This window comes from Balaenoptera physalus (assembly GCF_965194825.1).
Source record: "Balaenoptera physalus genome assembly, chromosome: 10".
Lineage (NCBI taxonomy): Eukaryota > Metazoa > Chordata > Mammalia > Artiodactyla > Balaenopteridae > Balaenoptera > Balaenoptera physalus.
Window position 1 is genome coordinate 18,664,649 of NC_138889.1, and position 16,821 is coordinate 18,681,469.

A 16,821-nucleotide genomic window follows, 5' to 3' on the forward strand; every position below is an offset into this window, starting at 1 on the left:
AAAGACGCAGACATAGAGAATGGACTCAAGGACACAGGGCGGGGGAAGGGTAAGCTGCGATGAAGTGGGAGAGTGGCATGGACTTATATATACTAACAAATGTAAAGTAGATAGCTAGTGGGAAGCAGCCACATAGCACAGAGAGATCAGCTTAGTGCTCTGTGACCACCTAGAGGAATGAGATAGGGTGGGTGGGAGGGAGACGCAAGAGGGAGGAGATATGGGGATATATGTATATGTATAGCTGATTCATTTTGTTATAAAGCAGAAACTAACAAACCATTGTAAAGCAATTATACTCCAATAAAGATGTTTTAAAAAAAAAAAGAACAAAAAAGATACATGCACCCTGTGTTCATAGCAGCACTATTTATAATAGCCAAGACATGGAAAGAACCTAATCTTCCATCAACAGATGAATGGATAAAGAAGTGGTACATATATATCAATACAATGGAATACTACTCAGCCATAAAAAATAATGAAATAATGCCATTTGCAGCAACATGGATGCAACTAGAGATTATTACACTAAGTGAAGTAAGTCAGAAAGAGAAAGACATATGACATATGGTATCACTTATATGTGGAATCTAAAATATGACACAGATGAACCTATCTATGAAACAGAAACAGAATCACAGACATAGAGAACAGACTGGTGGTTACCAAGGGAGAGGGATGGAATGGGAGGTGGGGTTAGCAGATGTAAGCTTTTTTACATAGAATGGATAAACAACAAGGTCCTACTCTATAGCACAGAAAACTATATTCAATATCCTATGATAAACCATAATGGAAAAGAATATTAAAAAAAGAATGTATATAATACATAGGCATAACTAAATCACTTTACAGCAGTAATTAACACACATTGTAAATCAACTATACTTCAATAAAACTTTTTTAAAAAAATGCCCAGATAGAATTGTGGCTTACACCCCACTGACTAGACATGGCTGGACAGAAATGTGGGTTTGCACTCCATTTACAGCTAGGGTACAACCAACTGCTGCCAGGTCTCAGGGCAATTGTCTAAGTCTTTCTTTCTCTTGGTTATCTTTGAATTTTGGGAAAGTAGTATCTTTTGCACCCTCTTTGGGAACACTTCTTACGTCCATGGAGTTGTTCAGTACTGTCAGGTGTACATACTATTTGTCCTGGCTAAAACCTAACAAGATATTTGAAAGGATTTTTTAAAGTAGCTTTATGGTGAGAAGTTGGCCAATTTTTATTTTATTTTATTTTAAAATAAAGCCACCACGTGGCTTGCACGATCTTAGTTCCCTGACCAGGGACTGAATCCAGGCCCATGGCAGTGAAAGCACGGAGTCCTAACCACTGGGAAATGCCCAGAAGTTGGCCAAATTAAAAGCTGATTTTCAGAGCCTAATAGGAACTTTCCTTTTCGGCCACGCCCCTAATCTAAAATGAAACTACATGCCCAGAGGGAAAGAAAAACATTCTGAACCCTTTGTGGGAGGATTTACTGAAACATTCCAAAGAGAACCTAGGAAACTTTTCACTTCTATCTTAGTAAAGATCTTCTCCTAGATATAAAGAAGCAAATTGAAGATAATGTACTTAGATGGTGGATTAGCTCCTTGATATCTCTAAGTTTTCAACACAATCTTTTTTTTTTTTTTAAGATTTTTTGATGTGGACTATTTTTAAAGTCTTTATTGAAGCAATTACAATATTGTTTCTGTTTTATGTTTTGGTTTTTGGCCTCGAGGCATGTGGGATCTTAGCTCCCCAACCAGGGATCGAACCCACACCCCCTGCATTGGAAGGCAAAGTCTTAACCACTGGACCGCCAGGGAAGTCCCTCAACCCAATTTTTGAGGAATTAAAGACTGTCTGACAAACTGAAGACAACTTGTACAACTTGTCTTACAAATTGAGTCTTTACAAGAACGAAAAATCTCAGCTATCCTTTTTTACCAATCCCCAAACATCCCGTCTTCATCTCAAAAGGCTTGTAGGTATTGAAAAAACTCAGGCTTTAGGAAACAAAAGCCCTTCTAGGAGAAACTTGTATTCTTTCTCTGTGCCTTTGAGATATATTTAAATGTTCTACCCTGTCTTCTCTAGGAACTGAGGGCCATCTCTTTAAAATGCAAACTTCAGGGAGGTCATTCTTATCAGAAGGGGAAAAAAAAGAGAGGAAAAAAAGAAAGGCTATTTGGAAACTAGGTGAATAAAAATATCTTAAAAACCTTCACTACAAATATTAGTGAAAAGTTTAAGCCACCTGAGCAAGTAACCTGAACTTATTCTATCTGCCAGATACACAATTTGGATCCAACTGTTCTTTTATAAACTAGTGAGTTTTGCATTATCATATATGTGTCATGGCTAAAATTTTTAAATGAAAGCTGTAAGATCTCTGTTTGCATCTGTCTGTATGTTTATGTATGTCTATGTATGCATGTTATAGATATGTGATATTTTTCTACCTCTGGGTGGTATTGCCAAAATTAATTTGTAAAGAGCTCTGTTTGATTGACTTAAATTAAATATACTCTCAGGAATATAGAAATTACTGAAATGTTTTTCAGGTTCATGTGATCTAGGATAATCTTTAGTAAATAAAAGCTAGTTTAAGTTTGTTGGTTTAATCAAAACAGGAATGTCTTTAGTTTTCAGTATTCAAATATAATATAGATATACAACTTTTATTCTACCTCAGTTTACTAAAAGTTAAATAAGCTCACATTATCTCTGTTACATAATTTGTCAGCAAGAAAGATAAGATGAAGGTTAGCATTTAATGCCACATGAGGCTTTCATAAGTAATCTAAACATGATTGCCAAGAATAAGTAAATTAAATAGATATAAGAGAAAAGTTTATTAATGAATTTTTCAACAGTAATTATGCTTTATGATAAGTCTACATAAAAATTGTTTCTAAATCTTTTTAAAAACTTGAAATCTTAAAGTTATATTGAGATAAGTTAAATGATGGCTATTCATTGAATAGCTAGATCATTTTCAACTAAGATAAAATACTGAAACATTAATTACTGAACATAGGTTTAACCACTTTTGGCTTCCTTTTACAGAGGAACTAAAGATATTTGGGTTTATTAGTAAACATGTTTTTTGAGGCATTGAAAAATTTACTATAAGGAAGAATATACATCCAGAAATTATTAAATGTATCTATAAATTTGGCAATCAACAGAATGCTAGCGTAACCAACAGTCCACAATTGCTAACTTCTTAGTTTCCACTTGGACTCAAGGACTCTAAGGGTTAAGAATTCCAATCAGGGGGAGATCAAGATGGCAGAGTAGGAGGATGTGGAGCTCACCTCCCCCCACCAACACATCAAAAATACATCTACATGTGGAAAAATTCTCACTGAAAACAAACTGGAGACTGGCAGAAAGACTCTTGTACAACCAAGGCTGTAAGAGAGATCCACACAGAGTTGGGTAGGAAGGGAAGAGAAGCAATCAGGTCAGGACCGGCACCCCTGGTAGGGGACAAAGATGAGGAGGGGGACACAAGCTCAGAGATCCTCCCTGAGGATCTAAGCATCTAAGGTAGAGCCACATACTGGGTAACCCAAACCTGGGGGTCTGACACCAGGAAGATGAGTCCCCTTAGCTGGTGTGAAAATCAGTGGGACAAACAAGAGGGCTGTAAGAAACCTAGACTCTGCTCGTGAAGAGCACACACACACTTGCTTACTCCCAAAACAAGGTGCAGGAAGCTGACTGAACTGCCCAGGACTCTGGCCAGTTTCCCACAACCACCCCAGCACAAGCCCCAGCCTGAGTCGTGCGCCCGCTCTAGCCACTCTTGCCCCATGGCAAAGCTCCACACTAGAGCAGCGGCTGTAGTGGCTGAGGGCAGTGTGCAGTTGTGAGGGACAGAGCTGGCTCAGACCCAGAATGGCATCTGAGTGGGGCAAGAGTGGCCATTGCTGACACTTGTGGAGGCAGCACAGAGGAAGTGGTCTGGAACTCTGACTGAGGCCAGGACTACCACAGCTCATGCCTCTACCCACACCAAGTGCCCACAGTAGCCCCTCTTGCTCCAGCATAGCTCACCTCTAGGGCAAGAATGCTGCTGCTGAGAGTGGGGAAGGCACACACTTAGAGGGAATGGAGCCACCTCAGACCCACACCTAAAGGCATCTGCTCTAGTAACTAGGGAACAGACCCCACCCCCAATAGGGAGGTGGTGGCAACTGAGAAGAGGAGAAACCCAGGCTCACACCTAGCTCCAGCTCTAGTCTTTCAATCTCCAGCCCCACCTCCTACCAAGGCGATAGCGGCCAGCATGCCCTGGGGGAAGACATGATTCATGCTTATGTCAGATCCAGCTCTCCAAACAAAGCCACTGGGGACACACAGACTGTGTAAGGATGCTTCCACATAAGGATACTGGTTCAAGATCAAAATAGGTAATATTTCACCGAATTTCAAAGAGAAGTTAAGCAAAATAAGACAGAGGAATTTGTTTCAAATGAAAGAACAAGAGAAAACCCCTTTAAAAAAAGAAACCCCACTAATGAAACAGAAATAATTTACCAGATAAGGAGTTCAAAGAATTAGTAATAAGAACACTAACAGAATTAGGGAAAAGAATAGATGAACACAGTGAGAATTTTAACAAGGAATTGGAAAATATAAAAAAAGAACCAGTCAGACCTGAAGAGTACAATAACTGAAATGAAAAACACATTGGAAAGAATTAACAGCTGACTAGCTCATACAGAAGATGCATAAGTGATCTGGAAGACAGAATTATGGAAATCACCTAATCAGAACAACAAAGAGAAGAACAAATTAAGAAAATGAGAACAGTTTAAGGGACCTGTGCCACATCAAGAATACCAACACTGGTACTGTAAGGGGCCCAGAAGGAGAAGAGAGAGAGAAAAGGATCAAAAATGCACTTGATGAAATTATGGCTGAAAAGTTCCCAAACATGAAGAAGGAAACAGATATCCAGGTACAGGAAGCACAGAGGGTCTCAAACAAGATGAACCCAAACAAACCCAGAACACAACATATAATTAAAATGGCAAAAGTAAGAAATAGAGAATTCTAAAAGTAGCAAGAGAGAAACAAAGTCACATACAAAATCAGCTGATTTTTCTGCAGAAACATTGCATGCCAAAAGAGAGTGCCATGATATATTCAAAGTACTGAAATGGAAAAATCTGCAATCTAGGATACTTTACCCAGGAATATTATTATTTAGAATTGAAGGAGAGATAAAGAACTTCTCAGACAAGCAAAAACTAAAGGAGTTCATCGATACTAAATCTACCTTAAGAGAAATGTTAAAGGGTCATCTCTAAGTGGAAAAGAAAAGGCTACAACTAGAAGTAAGAATCTATAGCACCGAGGACATTTAAGTCAAGGGTAGAAGAAGAAGAGCCCATCAGAAAAGATGCTATTTTCTCCCCAGGAGAAAAATAATGGGGGAAAAATTCTTTTGTAAAACATTATCTCTGCTACCTTCAAGCTCCCTCACAAAAAATTTCAAAATGCTTTAAGTAAAATGTCACTAATACAGTCAAAACAATAATCTATAGGAAAAGAAAATTCCCACTAGGAAAGGCAGATATATAGTAGTCTGTGGATCAACTACTTAAGTTAGTACAAAGATTAAAAAATAAAAATTTGTAAAATCAACTATAACTAAAATAAAGAGTTAAGGGATAAACATGAAGATATAAAATATGGCATCAAAAACACAAAACATGGGTGGGGGAGTAAAAATTGTAGATCTTTTAGAATATGTTTGAACTTAAATGACTACCAGTTTAAAAGATATAGTTATAGGTTAACATATATTAATCCCAATGGTAACCACAAACCAAAAACCTAAAATAGATACATAAAAGCTAGACAGAAAGGAACACAAGGATACCACTAAAGAAAATCATCAAACCACAGGGGAAGAAACTAAAACACAAAGAAAAGAACAGAAAGGAACTACAAGAACAACCAGAAAACAAGTAACAATATAGCACTAAGTACATACCTAACAATAGTCACTTTAAATGTCAATGGAGGGACTTCCCTGATGGTGCAGTGGTTAAGAATCTGCCTGCCAATGCAGGGGACACGGGTTCGAGCCCCGGTCCGGGAAGATCCCACATGCCATGGAGCAACTAAGCCCGTGCACCCCAACTACTGAGCCTGTGCTCTAGAGCCCAAGAGCCACAACTACTGAGCCTGCACACCACAACTACTGAAGCCCGCACGCCTAGAGCCCATGCTCTGCAACAAGAGAAGCCACCGCAATGAGAACTCTGTGCACCACAATGAAGAGTATCCCCCACTTGCCACAACTAGAGAAAGCCCACGTGCAGCAATGAAGACCTAATGCAGCCAAAAATAAATAAAAGTAAATCTTAAAAAAAAAACAACTCAATGGACTAAATGTTCCAATCAACAGACATAGGGTGGCTGATTAAAAAAAAAAAAAAAAAAAAAAAACCAAGACCCACCCATATGCTGCTTGCAAGAGACTCACTTCAGAGCTAAAGACACACACAGCCTAAAAGCAAGAGGATGGGGAAACATATTTCATGCAAATGGAAACGAAAAGAAAGCAGATATAGCAATACTCATATCACAAAAAATACTTTAAAAACAAAGACTATAAAAAAAGACAAAGAAGGGAATTATATAATGATAAAGGGATGAATACAAGAAGAAGATGTAACACTTATTAACATATATGCACCTAACATAGGACCACCTAAATATATAAAGCAAATATTAACAGACATAATGGAGAAATTGACAATAATAGCATAATAGCAGGGGACTTTAACACCCCCAATTACATCAATGGATAGACCATCCAAACAGAAAACAGTAAGGTAACAGCAGTCTTAAATGACACATTAGACCGTTGGAGTCAACACACATCTACAAGGCTTTCCATCTAAAAATAGCAGAATACACATTCTTTTCAAGACCACATGGAACATTCTCCATGACAGATCGCATGGTAGGCCACAAAACAAGTCTCAACGAACTCTGGAGGACAGAAATTATATCAAGCATTTTTTGCAATCACAGTAGCATGAAACTAGAAACTAACTACAGGAAGAAAAATAGAGAAAACACAACATGGGGTGACTAAACAAAATGCTACTAAAAAACCCATGGGTCAGTGAAGGAATCAAAATGGGAATCAGAAAATACCTCGAGACAAATGAAAATAAAAACACAACTTTCCAAAATCTATGGATGCAGCAAAAGTACTTCTAAGAGGGAAGTTTACAGCAATACAGGTCTAAGGTCTACATAGAGAATCCTAAAGATGCCACCAGAAAACTACTAGAGCTAATCAATGAATTTGGTAAAGTTGCATGATACAAAATAATGCACAGAAATCTCTTGCATTCCTATACACTAATGATGAAAAATCTGAAAGAGAAATTAAGGAAACACTCCCATTTACCATTGCAACAAAAAGAATAAAATACCTAGGAATAAACCCTACCTATGGAGACAAAAGACCTTTATGCAGAAAACTATAAGACACTGTTGAAAGAATTTAAAGATGATACCAACAGATGGAGAGATATACCATGTTCTTGGATTGGAAGAATCAATATTGTGAAAATGACTATACTACCCAAAGCAATCTACAGATTCAATGCAATCCCTATCAAATTACCAATGGCATTTTTTAAAGAACTAGAACAAAAATTTTTTAAATTTGCATGGAGACACAAAAGACCCTGAATAGCCAAAGCAGTCTTGAGGGAGAAAAACGGAGCTGGAGAAATCAGGCTCCCCAACTTCAGACTATACTACAAAGCTACAGTAATCAAGACAATATGGTACTGGCACAAAAACAGGATAGAAAACCCAGAGATAAACCCACACACATATGGTCAACTAATCTATGACAAAGGAGGCAAGGATATACAATGGAGAAAAGACAGTCTCTTCAATAAGTGGTGCTGGGAAAACTGGACAGCAAATGTAAAAGAATGAAATTAGAACACTCCCTAACACTATACACAAAAATAAACTCAAAATTGATTAGAGACCTAAATGTAACACTAGACACCATAAAACTCTTAGAGGAAAACATAGGAAGAACACTCTTTGACATAAATCACAGCAAGATCTTTTTTGATCCACTTCCTAGAGAAATGGAAATAAAAACAAAAATAAACAAACGGGACCTAATGAAACTTAAAAGCTTTTGCACAGCAAAGGAAACCATAAACAAGAGCAAAAGACAACCATCAGAATGGAAGAAAATATTTGCAAATGAAGCAACTGACAAAGGATTAATCTCCAAGATTTACAAGCAGCTCATGCAGCTCAATAACAAAAAAACGAACAACCCAATCCAAAAATGCGCAGAAGACCTAAATAGACATTTCTCCAAAGAAGATATACAGATTCCCAACAGACACATGAAAGAATGCTCAACATCATTAATCATTAGAGAAATGCAAATCAAAACTACAATTAGATATCACCTCACACCTATCAGAATGGCTATCATAAAAAAATCTACAAATAACAAATGCTGGAGAGCGTGTAGAGAAAACGGAACCCTCCTACACTGTTGGTGGGAATGTAAGTTGGTACAGCCACTATGGAGAACAGTATGGAGGTTCCTTAAAAAACTAAAAGTAAAGCTACCATATGATCCAGCAACTCCACTCCTGGGAATATATCTGGAGAAAACTATAATTAGAAAAGACACATGAGCTTCAATGTTCATAGCAGCACTATTTACAATAGCCAAGACATGGAAACAACCCAAGTACCCATCAACAGATGACTGGATTAAGAAGAGGTGGTATATGTATATACAATGGAATATTACTCAGCCATAAAAAAAGAACGAAATATTGCCATTTGCAGCAACACGGATGGACCTAGAGAATATTATACTTAGTGAAGTCAGAAAAAGACAAATTTATACGATCTCACTTGTATGTGGAATCTAAAAAATAATACAAATGAATCTATACACAGAACAGAAACAGACTCACAGACATAGAAAACAAACTTATGGTTACCAAAAGGGAAAAAGAGGCAGGGGGAGGTATAAATTAGGAGTATGGGATTAACAGATACAGACTACTGTACATCAAACAGATAAGCAACAAAGACTTACTGTATACCACAGGAAACAATATTTGATACATTGTAATAACCTATAATGGAAAATAATCAGAAATATGTAGGTTGATAGATAGATATAACCTAATCACTTTGCTGTATACCTGAAACTAACACAATATTGTAAATCAACTATACTTCAATTAAAAAAATAAATACATAGAATTTTTAAATTATTTGAGGGAAAATTAACAAATTTATAATATTAGGCTCTACTACTTTTAAAAATGTTAAAGCTTTTCGTTCAAGGTCTTTTAAAAATGTTCTTCAAAAGAGTTTTCAAAATGCCTCCAATGAGGTCAGAGATTATCTTCTGTTGTATTTTCTGGTGATTATTACTGGTATAGATAAATGCTATTTTTACAAGTTTATTTTGTATCCAGCTCCTTGCTGACTCTGTTAATGCTAACAATTTGCTAACTCTGGTGGGAGATTTTTGGTGGACAATAAAAACATCTGCAAAAAATAAAAATAAAAAATTAAAGAAAAATGAAAAATAAGACAGTTTGCTTCTTCCCTTACAATTCTCATACACTTGTTTGTGTGTTTTCTTTTCTTTTGTTTTATTGTTCAGGACTTCTAAAGTGGATAACATTTTTGTCTTATTCCTGACCTTGAAAGGAACTTGGGTTCTGTTAATCTTTATTTTTAATTATATCTCATTTTCTTGTTTCTTGTCCCTTTTGATTTACTCTATTGCTTTGTACCAACCATGTGGGTGTTACTGATTTTATTGCTGGGGTGCAGTGGAAAGGGTTGACAACCACCAGTCTATAACCATTGTTCTCACAATTACCTAACTTGATTACATGTGAGGTTTTTGAAAAACATAAACCCTCGGGCAAGGCATTTAGTGATTATGATTCAGCTGATCTGGGCTGCAGCTTGAGAATCCATATTTTTAGAAAAGTTTGCAGGCACCTCTGACTATCAATAAGATTTGGAAATTACTGAATTTGAGAACCTATAAAAACATGATCTAGTGCTAAAAGGATAAAAAGGAACCTCTAAGGTTCTAACAATTTTTCCGTAAGAAGTTAACAGATGTTTAGGTGGTTTGGGGGAAAATGTGGAGGTGGCCAGCCATCCTGGAAGAGGAAATTGTATTAATAAAGAGTGAGAGCTGAAGGAAAGGAAGGTCAGCTCCAGAAAATAATAACAGTTACTCATTAAAATGTATCAATAGAATGCAAAAAAGGAGTGGCAAGAAGGAGAGAGTTAAAAAAGAGGCCATAGCATAAAGCCATATTAAAATTAGACTTTACCCTCAGGGTAATGAGAAGCCATTGAAGGGGTTTAAGCAGGGAGGGACGTGAAGAGAGTTCTGCTTGAGAAGGACTGATTTAGCAACAATGGAGAAAATTAATTGGAGAGAAAGCGGGACTGAAGCTTTGACCCTTGGGATGACTTCTACAATTCAGGAAATAAACAATGGTGACTTGAACTATAATACAGTTGGGGAAGAAAAGACTATTAGACGAGGGTAAAAGATATACATAAGTAGAACTAACAGAAGGTAACAATGACTGGTGATAAGATGTATAGGAAAAGGAAGAGTAAATGCACTGGAATCAATTTATTACTCATAAGTATTCTCTGAGCTCTATATTTTGGATTTAATATATTTATCTACAATTGTTCAGGCATTCTCAAAAACACTGAGGTTAAAGATGTGTGTAATATACATTTTATTCAAAATTGTCAGAGTTTAAATAAAATTGATGACAATATGTAAATAAATATTCAAACACAGAATAAGTAAAAATTATTTGGACAGGTTCATTTCATAGTATGTAACATTCCTTGCCCTTTCAGTTTTGGTTCACTCTAACTTACCCATTTCCCTCTGCCACTGGAACAGCTCCACAAAGTCCCCATACCCTAAAACATCACCGAGCCTGTTAAAGTCACCAACAGAGACTGAGCTGAGAATAAAGGGGATCATGGAGAAACTAGACCAGCTGAGCTCCACCACCAGCAGCACACACAGCAAAGCCACCCTCCTCAGCCCTCAAGACACATACTGCAGGGGGGATCAGCTAGACGTCCTGCTGGAGGTGGGGGACCACTTGGGATGCAGGAAGGAATACGGCAGGGATTTCCTGAGGGCCAGGATGTCCTCCCCAGCCCTGAAGGCAGGCGCTTCGGGTAAGGTGACAGACTTCAACAATGGCACCTACCTTGTCAGCTTCACCCTGTTCTGGGGGGGCCGGGTGTCTCTGTCTCTCCTGCTCATCCTCCCCAGTGAAGGCGTGTCGGCTCTCTGGAGGGCAAGGAACCAAGGCTATGACAGGGTGATCTTCACAGGCCAGTTTGCCAGGGGCACCTCCCATGTCAATACTGATTGCGCCCTGGTTTTAAATTCAAGTGCTGAACTGTGTACCTGGATACTCGTGACCAAGAATTCTACTTTCTGACCTCAACACATACTCTGTGAGGCCCTGACTGACATGACAACCAGGAATGGAGAAATTTCTTATCTTACTGTCAAGGAAGAAGCCTTTTTTCACAGCTAAGTATACTTTTAGATACCCTGAGAGGTGCCCACAGGCAGAGCTACATTGCCTACCTCAATTAATATTGAGCATGACCCTCTCAGATGCCTCTTTAAGGTCTGATCAGGTATGCGGCATCTTCCTGAGCCCCCTGTTCATGACTCCCACCACCAAGGTTGGCATTCTCACTCAGATGTTCAATAAAAAGAGGGCTGCCCAAGGTGAACTATATTATATATGCCTGTCCTTCTCCATGATGACCGGTATTCTCAGATTCAGTCATATCTTTTACTGTAGACCTAGATTTTACAAAATATGTTCAATGGAAAAGTATTCTGCTGTGTCAGTTAATAGATGTGACACCAGAAAAGGATTCCTTGCTACGTGTATGATAACATCCATGCTTTTTCATCCCCCATACCATATTCTGTGGATTCTACCTCTTAAGTATCTTCTGCATTTATCCATTTCTCTCCATGCCTAGGGCTCTTACCTGAGTTCAGATCATCATCTCATCCAGATTACTTGTCCCAGATTCCTTTCTGCCTAGCTTACCCTCTCTAATCCATTGCCCACACTGCAGCCTGAGGCATCTTTCCAAATATCCAACTCCTTCCTACTGGTCATCTCCAATTGATCTCAAGATCAGGTATTCTCAGATATTCTCAGATATCAGGTTGGAGGAGTCCTTCATACTCCCTGAGTTGTGATCTAGTGATTCTCGGAAGCCTCCAGTTGAACACGCCTCCATAAACTGGGGTGTAAGCATATTTCTCATATCAATCATGGCAGTGTCAATGCCAAGATTTTCTCCCATTCCTCATAAACATGCTCACTTCCTGGTCTGCCAGCTCTACCATAAGCTGCAAAACACTTCATGAGTCACTTTGGGAATTTACAAAGGATAACTTATATGCCACCACAAATCCCAGAACCTGTGGGCCAATCCCTGAGACAACCTATCAGTTCCAGACTCTTTGGCTACTTTGCTAACTTTCTGTAAGTCTCAGGGGCTCAGTCCATTTCCTTTTCCCTTTCCATTCTTTTTTTTTTCCCCCTAGGGATCCATTTTTTTTCCTGGGAATTCATTTTCCCTAAGCTTGGCCATAGAGTGGAATGCTAGGTTCTCAGCAACCCCTTTCTTAGCAGTTTTTTAAGTCAAGCTTACAGTCTTTTCCCCTTAAGCTTCCAAAAAATATGCTAAGAGGAAGTAAAGTATGGATAGCAAACATGGAAAAATAACATGCATTTCAGATCTTACGTAGTTATCCAAGTGTTGGCTCCTGATCAATAGTCTTTGATTCCCTTCTGAAACAAGTAAAAGCACAGTTGGGTTTCTGTTCTTTCCCTTTGATCTCTGATGGTACCCCTCACCAAATCTCCTCCTACCCACTAAGTGTCCTTATGCCTAAGTCCCAGTAAGGATGAAAATGTGGCGATCTCTTCCTTTCTCTGGATTGAACCTGAAGAGACATCCATAGCAGCGAATCAGGTACCACTTATATCTGTTGTACTACCTGGCACCTGGGTCCCCATTCTTCCGTGTCCCCTTTCTGCCTGCTACCACTTACCTACACATGTACACAGGATTGGAACAAAGAGTGGATCAAAGGGAGGGTAAGAGCTTTGAAGTAGGAGAGTCAGATAGTCAGTCTTTCATCAATTGGAGGAAAGAAACGCAGTGCATATTTATTCATGCATCAGACTGAACATGACTTTCTGCCAGCCACCTTGTGAGGTATTAGGGACACAGCAGTGGACCAGGCAAATGCATTACCTTCCTTCATAAAGCTTACAACGCTCAGAAAGCAAGTTTCTAGGAAAAATGGAAGGTAAACATAGCAGAAAACATATATAAAGAGGGAAGCAGGAACCCTGTGAGAAGAGGTCTTCATGCCAGGCTAAGAAGCCTGAACTCCTTAGGTAAGTGATGGGGACTTTAAATAAACAACTTTAAAATAAAGTATTTTAAGCAGTAATGCAGTTGCATTTGCAATTAGAAAGGATGCTCTGGCAGTTGTGTTGAAGAATTTAGATGGGATAAAATTGAGACAGCCTGGCTAGAGGCTGACAGTAATCTAAGAAAAATATTGTATGAACTTGAATAAGTGATGTGTAAGTAGAGAGAGAGGAGGACTTTCAGATTAGATAAATACTTTGAAACTAAAATTCCAGGACACACTGATTGCATGTGACAGAAGAGCAGAGCTGCCCTGGACTTCAAGGTGCTCCCAGAAAGGTAAATAGTTTTCCTAATGCATATACAATGGATATACAATAAAAAATCCTAATTCATATACAATGCCCAATAGATACAATATTTACAACAACCATAATAGCTTGCAGTTGTAGCAAATTTTAAATTATCCTTCACTCACAAGCTTCTATTACTTGTATTGTGTCAACAGACAGCAGGGTAATTTGTTGTCTTAGTTTTTTGAAGGTCCAGTGTAGGAGTTGAAATGATGAAACATCTTAACCACATCGATGTCTCCTGATATAACAGTAAGTTTGCTTTGTCCTGTGGTAGGTGGTGCTTGGCATGGATCTTCTAAGAGACATTCTGACACAGAGGAAACTTTATCAGAATCAACCCTAGCAATCACGATTTTCCGGGAACACCATTCCTAGCAGGGGTCTGTGGTGTCAATCACCTTGGATTTTAAAGAGAGAAATCAATTCAAGGAAATTATTTCAAACTCTTTTTATAACAGATTTCATCTCAATTTATCCCAAAGGGGAAAGTATTCATATCCTACATCCATATTTAAACCCAGGAATGCATCTCCTAGAGTCAGTGATTCTGTCTGGGGGACATTCTGTACAAATCTCTGATGGATACCCACAGCTTCAGAGTAGGAACATTTTGGTTTGGTTAGCCGAATTCTCTGTGGGCATACCTTCCTAACCTTTAGTGGATGCACTTAGCAGTTTTATATGGAGTTTTCCATTTCATTAAATGTGTTTTAGTGTTAAACACAAAGCCATATTACTTATGAAAGAACAATGTTTATACTTAGCTTTAAAATAACTTTCTTTAAAGCCTAAGAGTTTACCAATAACAATCATTTTGAGATGTACCTCAACTGATTTATTGCCTAATATTTATTCATTTATTCAGCAAATGTTTATTGAGATTCTAACAGATATGAGGCATTATGGGCAAATGGAGAAAAATAAATGTTCAGCAAGGCTGCAATCTGAAAGACATTTAACCTACCAATTCTATGAAGGAAGTAAAAAGGCAGAAGGGCTTATGATAAGGTGGTATTTGACTTAGCCCCAAAGGATATCTGTAGACAGGGAATGAGGTGAAAGAGAAAACTCATAAAGATCATGAGTAAGGTTGCCAGGTTTAGCAAATAATAATACAAAGTATCAGTTCAATTTCAGTAATTCCTAATTTCTTATGCATATGACATGAGATAAAGGGAAAATATTGCAAGAGAAATACTGACACCAAAAAATTATTGCTTGTTAAAAATAATTCAAATTCAATTTAGTATTCTGTATTTTTTTAATCTGATAACTCTACTCAGGAGCAAAATTATCATGAACTTTGTTCAACAGCCCAAAGGAGTGAGAGCATTTGGTGGAACGTAGTGAAGCATGAGGCTAAAAAAAGGAAGAAACTAAATCATGGAAGGCTCTGAAGTACAAAGCTGAGGATTTTAGTGTTTATTCAGTAAGTTTTTGAAAGCTACAAAAAAACAATTAAGAAAGAGAGTGATGCAATCTGCTTTGTGCTTTAAAGAGCTAATTCACAATTTAACGAAATGTGCATGACCCACAGAAAGACAATTTAAATTGCTACTAAGTGATATAAAATAAAATTTATATAAATAGATGAAAAAATACTGTTTGTTTCTGGGTGGGATGACTTGATACTGAAAAAAATGTCAATCATCTCTGCATTATTTTCTTATTGTTGCTGTAACAAAGTATCTTGAACAACAAAAATGTATCATCTTGCAGTTCTGCAGTTCAGTAGTTCAACATCAGTCTCACTGGGCTAAAATTAAGGTGTAGCAGGACCGCATTCCTTTCTGGAGGCTCTAGGGCAGAATCAGTTTCCTTGTCATTTCAGGCTTCTGGAGGCTGCCCACATTCCTCGCAGCCCCCTTCCTCCTTTTTTCAAAGCTACAATGGTGGGTCAAGTCCTCCCACCACATCTTTCTGACCCATTTTTCTGCCTCCCTCTTCCACTTCTGAGAACTAAGGCGATTCAGATTGGTCCCACCCAGATAATCCAGGATAATCTCCCATCTCAAAATCCATACCCTTAATCGTATCTGGAAAGTCCCACTTGCCATGGAAGGTAACATATTCACAGGTCTCAGGGATTATAATGTAGATATTTTTGGAGGGCCATTAGTCTGCCTGCCACACTCTCTAAACTAATCCATAAATACAATGGAATCTTAAAACTATTACTAACATACTCTTAAAAATATTCAAGCCTATTCTAAAATTATCAAGTAAAATAAACATGTAAGACTGATCATAAGAGAATTTGCTATATATTTGAAATAGTCCTGCAGAGCGCTTAGTTTGACACTTGGCAAAAATGAATACCCTGACAAATTAATATTATACAAGATACGGTTTATAATAATAAACTCAAAGGCTATCTTTCTCACCAAAGTATGCCAGTGCATTATTAGGATGGGTAATATTATACAAGATACGGTTTATAATAATAAACTCAAAGGCTATCTTTCTCACCAAAGTATGCCAGTGCATTATTAGGATGGGTAATATTATTATACAAGATACGGTTTATAATAATAAACTCAAAGGCTATCTTTCTCACCAAAGTATGCCAGTGCATTATTAGGATGGGTAATATTATACAAGATATGGTTTATAATAGTAAACTCAAAGGCTATCTTTCTCACCAAAGTATGCCAGTGCATTATTAGGATGGGTATAGCAATGTTAAGTTTCCAGGGTTATGATATTCAGCCATCCAGGATGTGATGCTGTCAAACATCATAGAAGGTCAAACATGTCACATGGAAACTCCAACACGGGAATTTCATAGGATTATGAAAACTCTCTTTAGCAGGCTAAAATCACCAGGACTTCACAACTCCTCCAGGTCATCATGGAATAGCTAATCCAGAATTCTTCCAGTTCTGCAATCAGCACCATTTTGCCATTTGTCCAAAGGTTACACACACAGAACAAC

General features: G+C 37.9%; 1 protein-coding gene and 1 long non-coding RNA gene across 2 annotated transcripts in view; both read left to right on the top strand.

Annotated features, from left to right (window-relative positions):
* The window catches only part of LOC309637116, a 276,838-nt gene that overhangs the window by 30,158 nt on the left and 229,859 nt on the right, over nt 1-16,821 (top strand). The window lies entirely within an intron of this gene.
* LOC309637084 (NXPE family member 1-like) lies at nt 9,892-16,296 on the top strand. The gene is given in 3 exon segments (XM_082411191.1): nt 9,892-11,514; nt 11,517-11,550; nt 11,552-16,296. Coding segments are annotated over 3 exon segments (570 nt in total). The 5' UTR covers nt 9,892-11,078; the 3' UTR covers nt 11,652-16,296.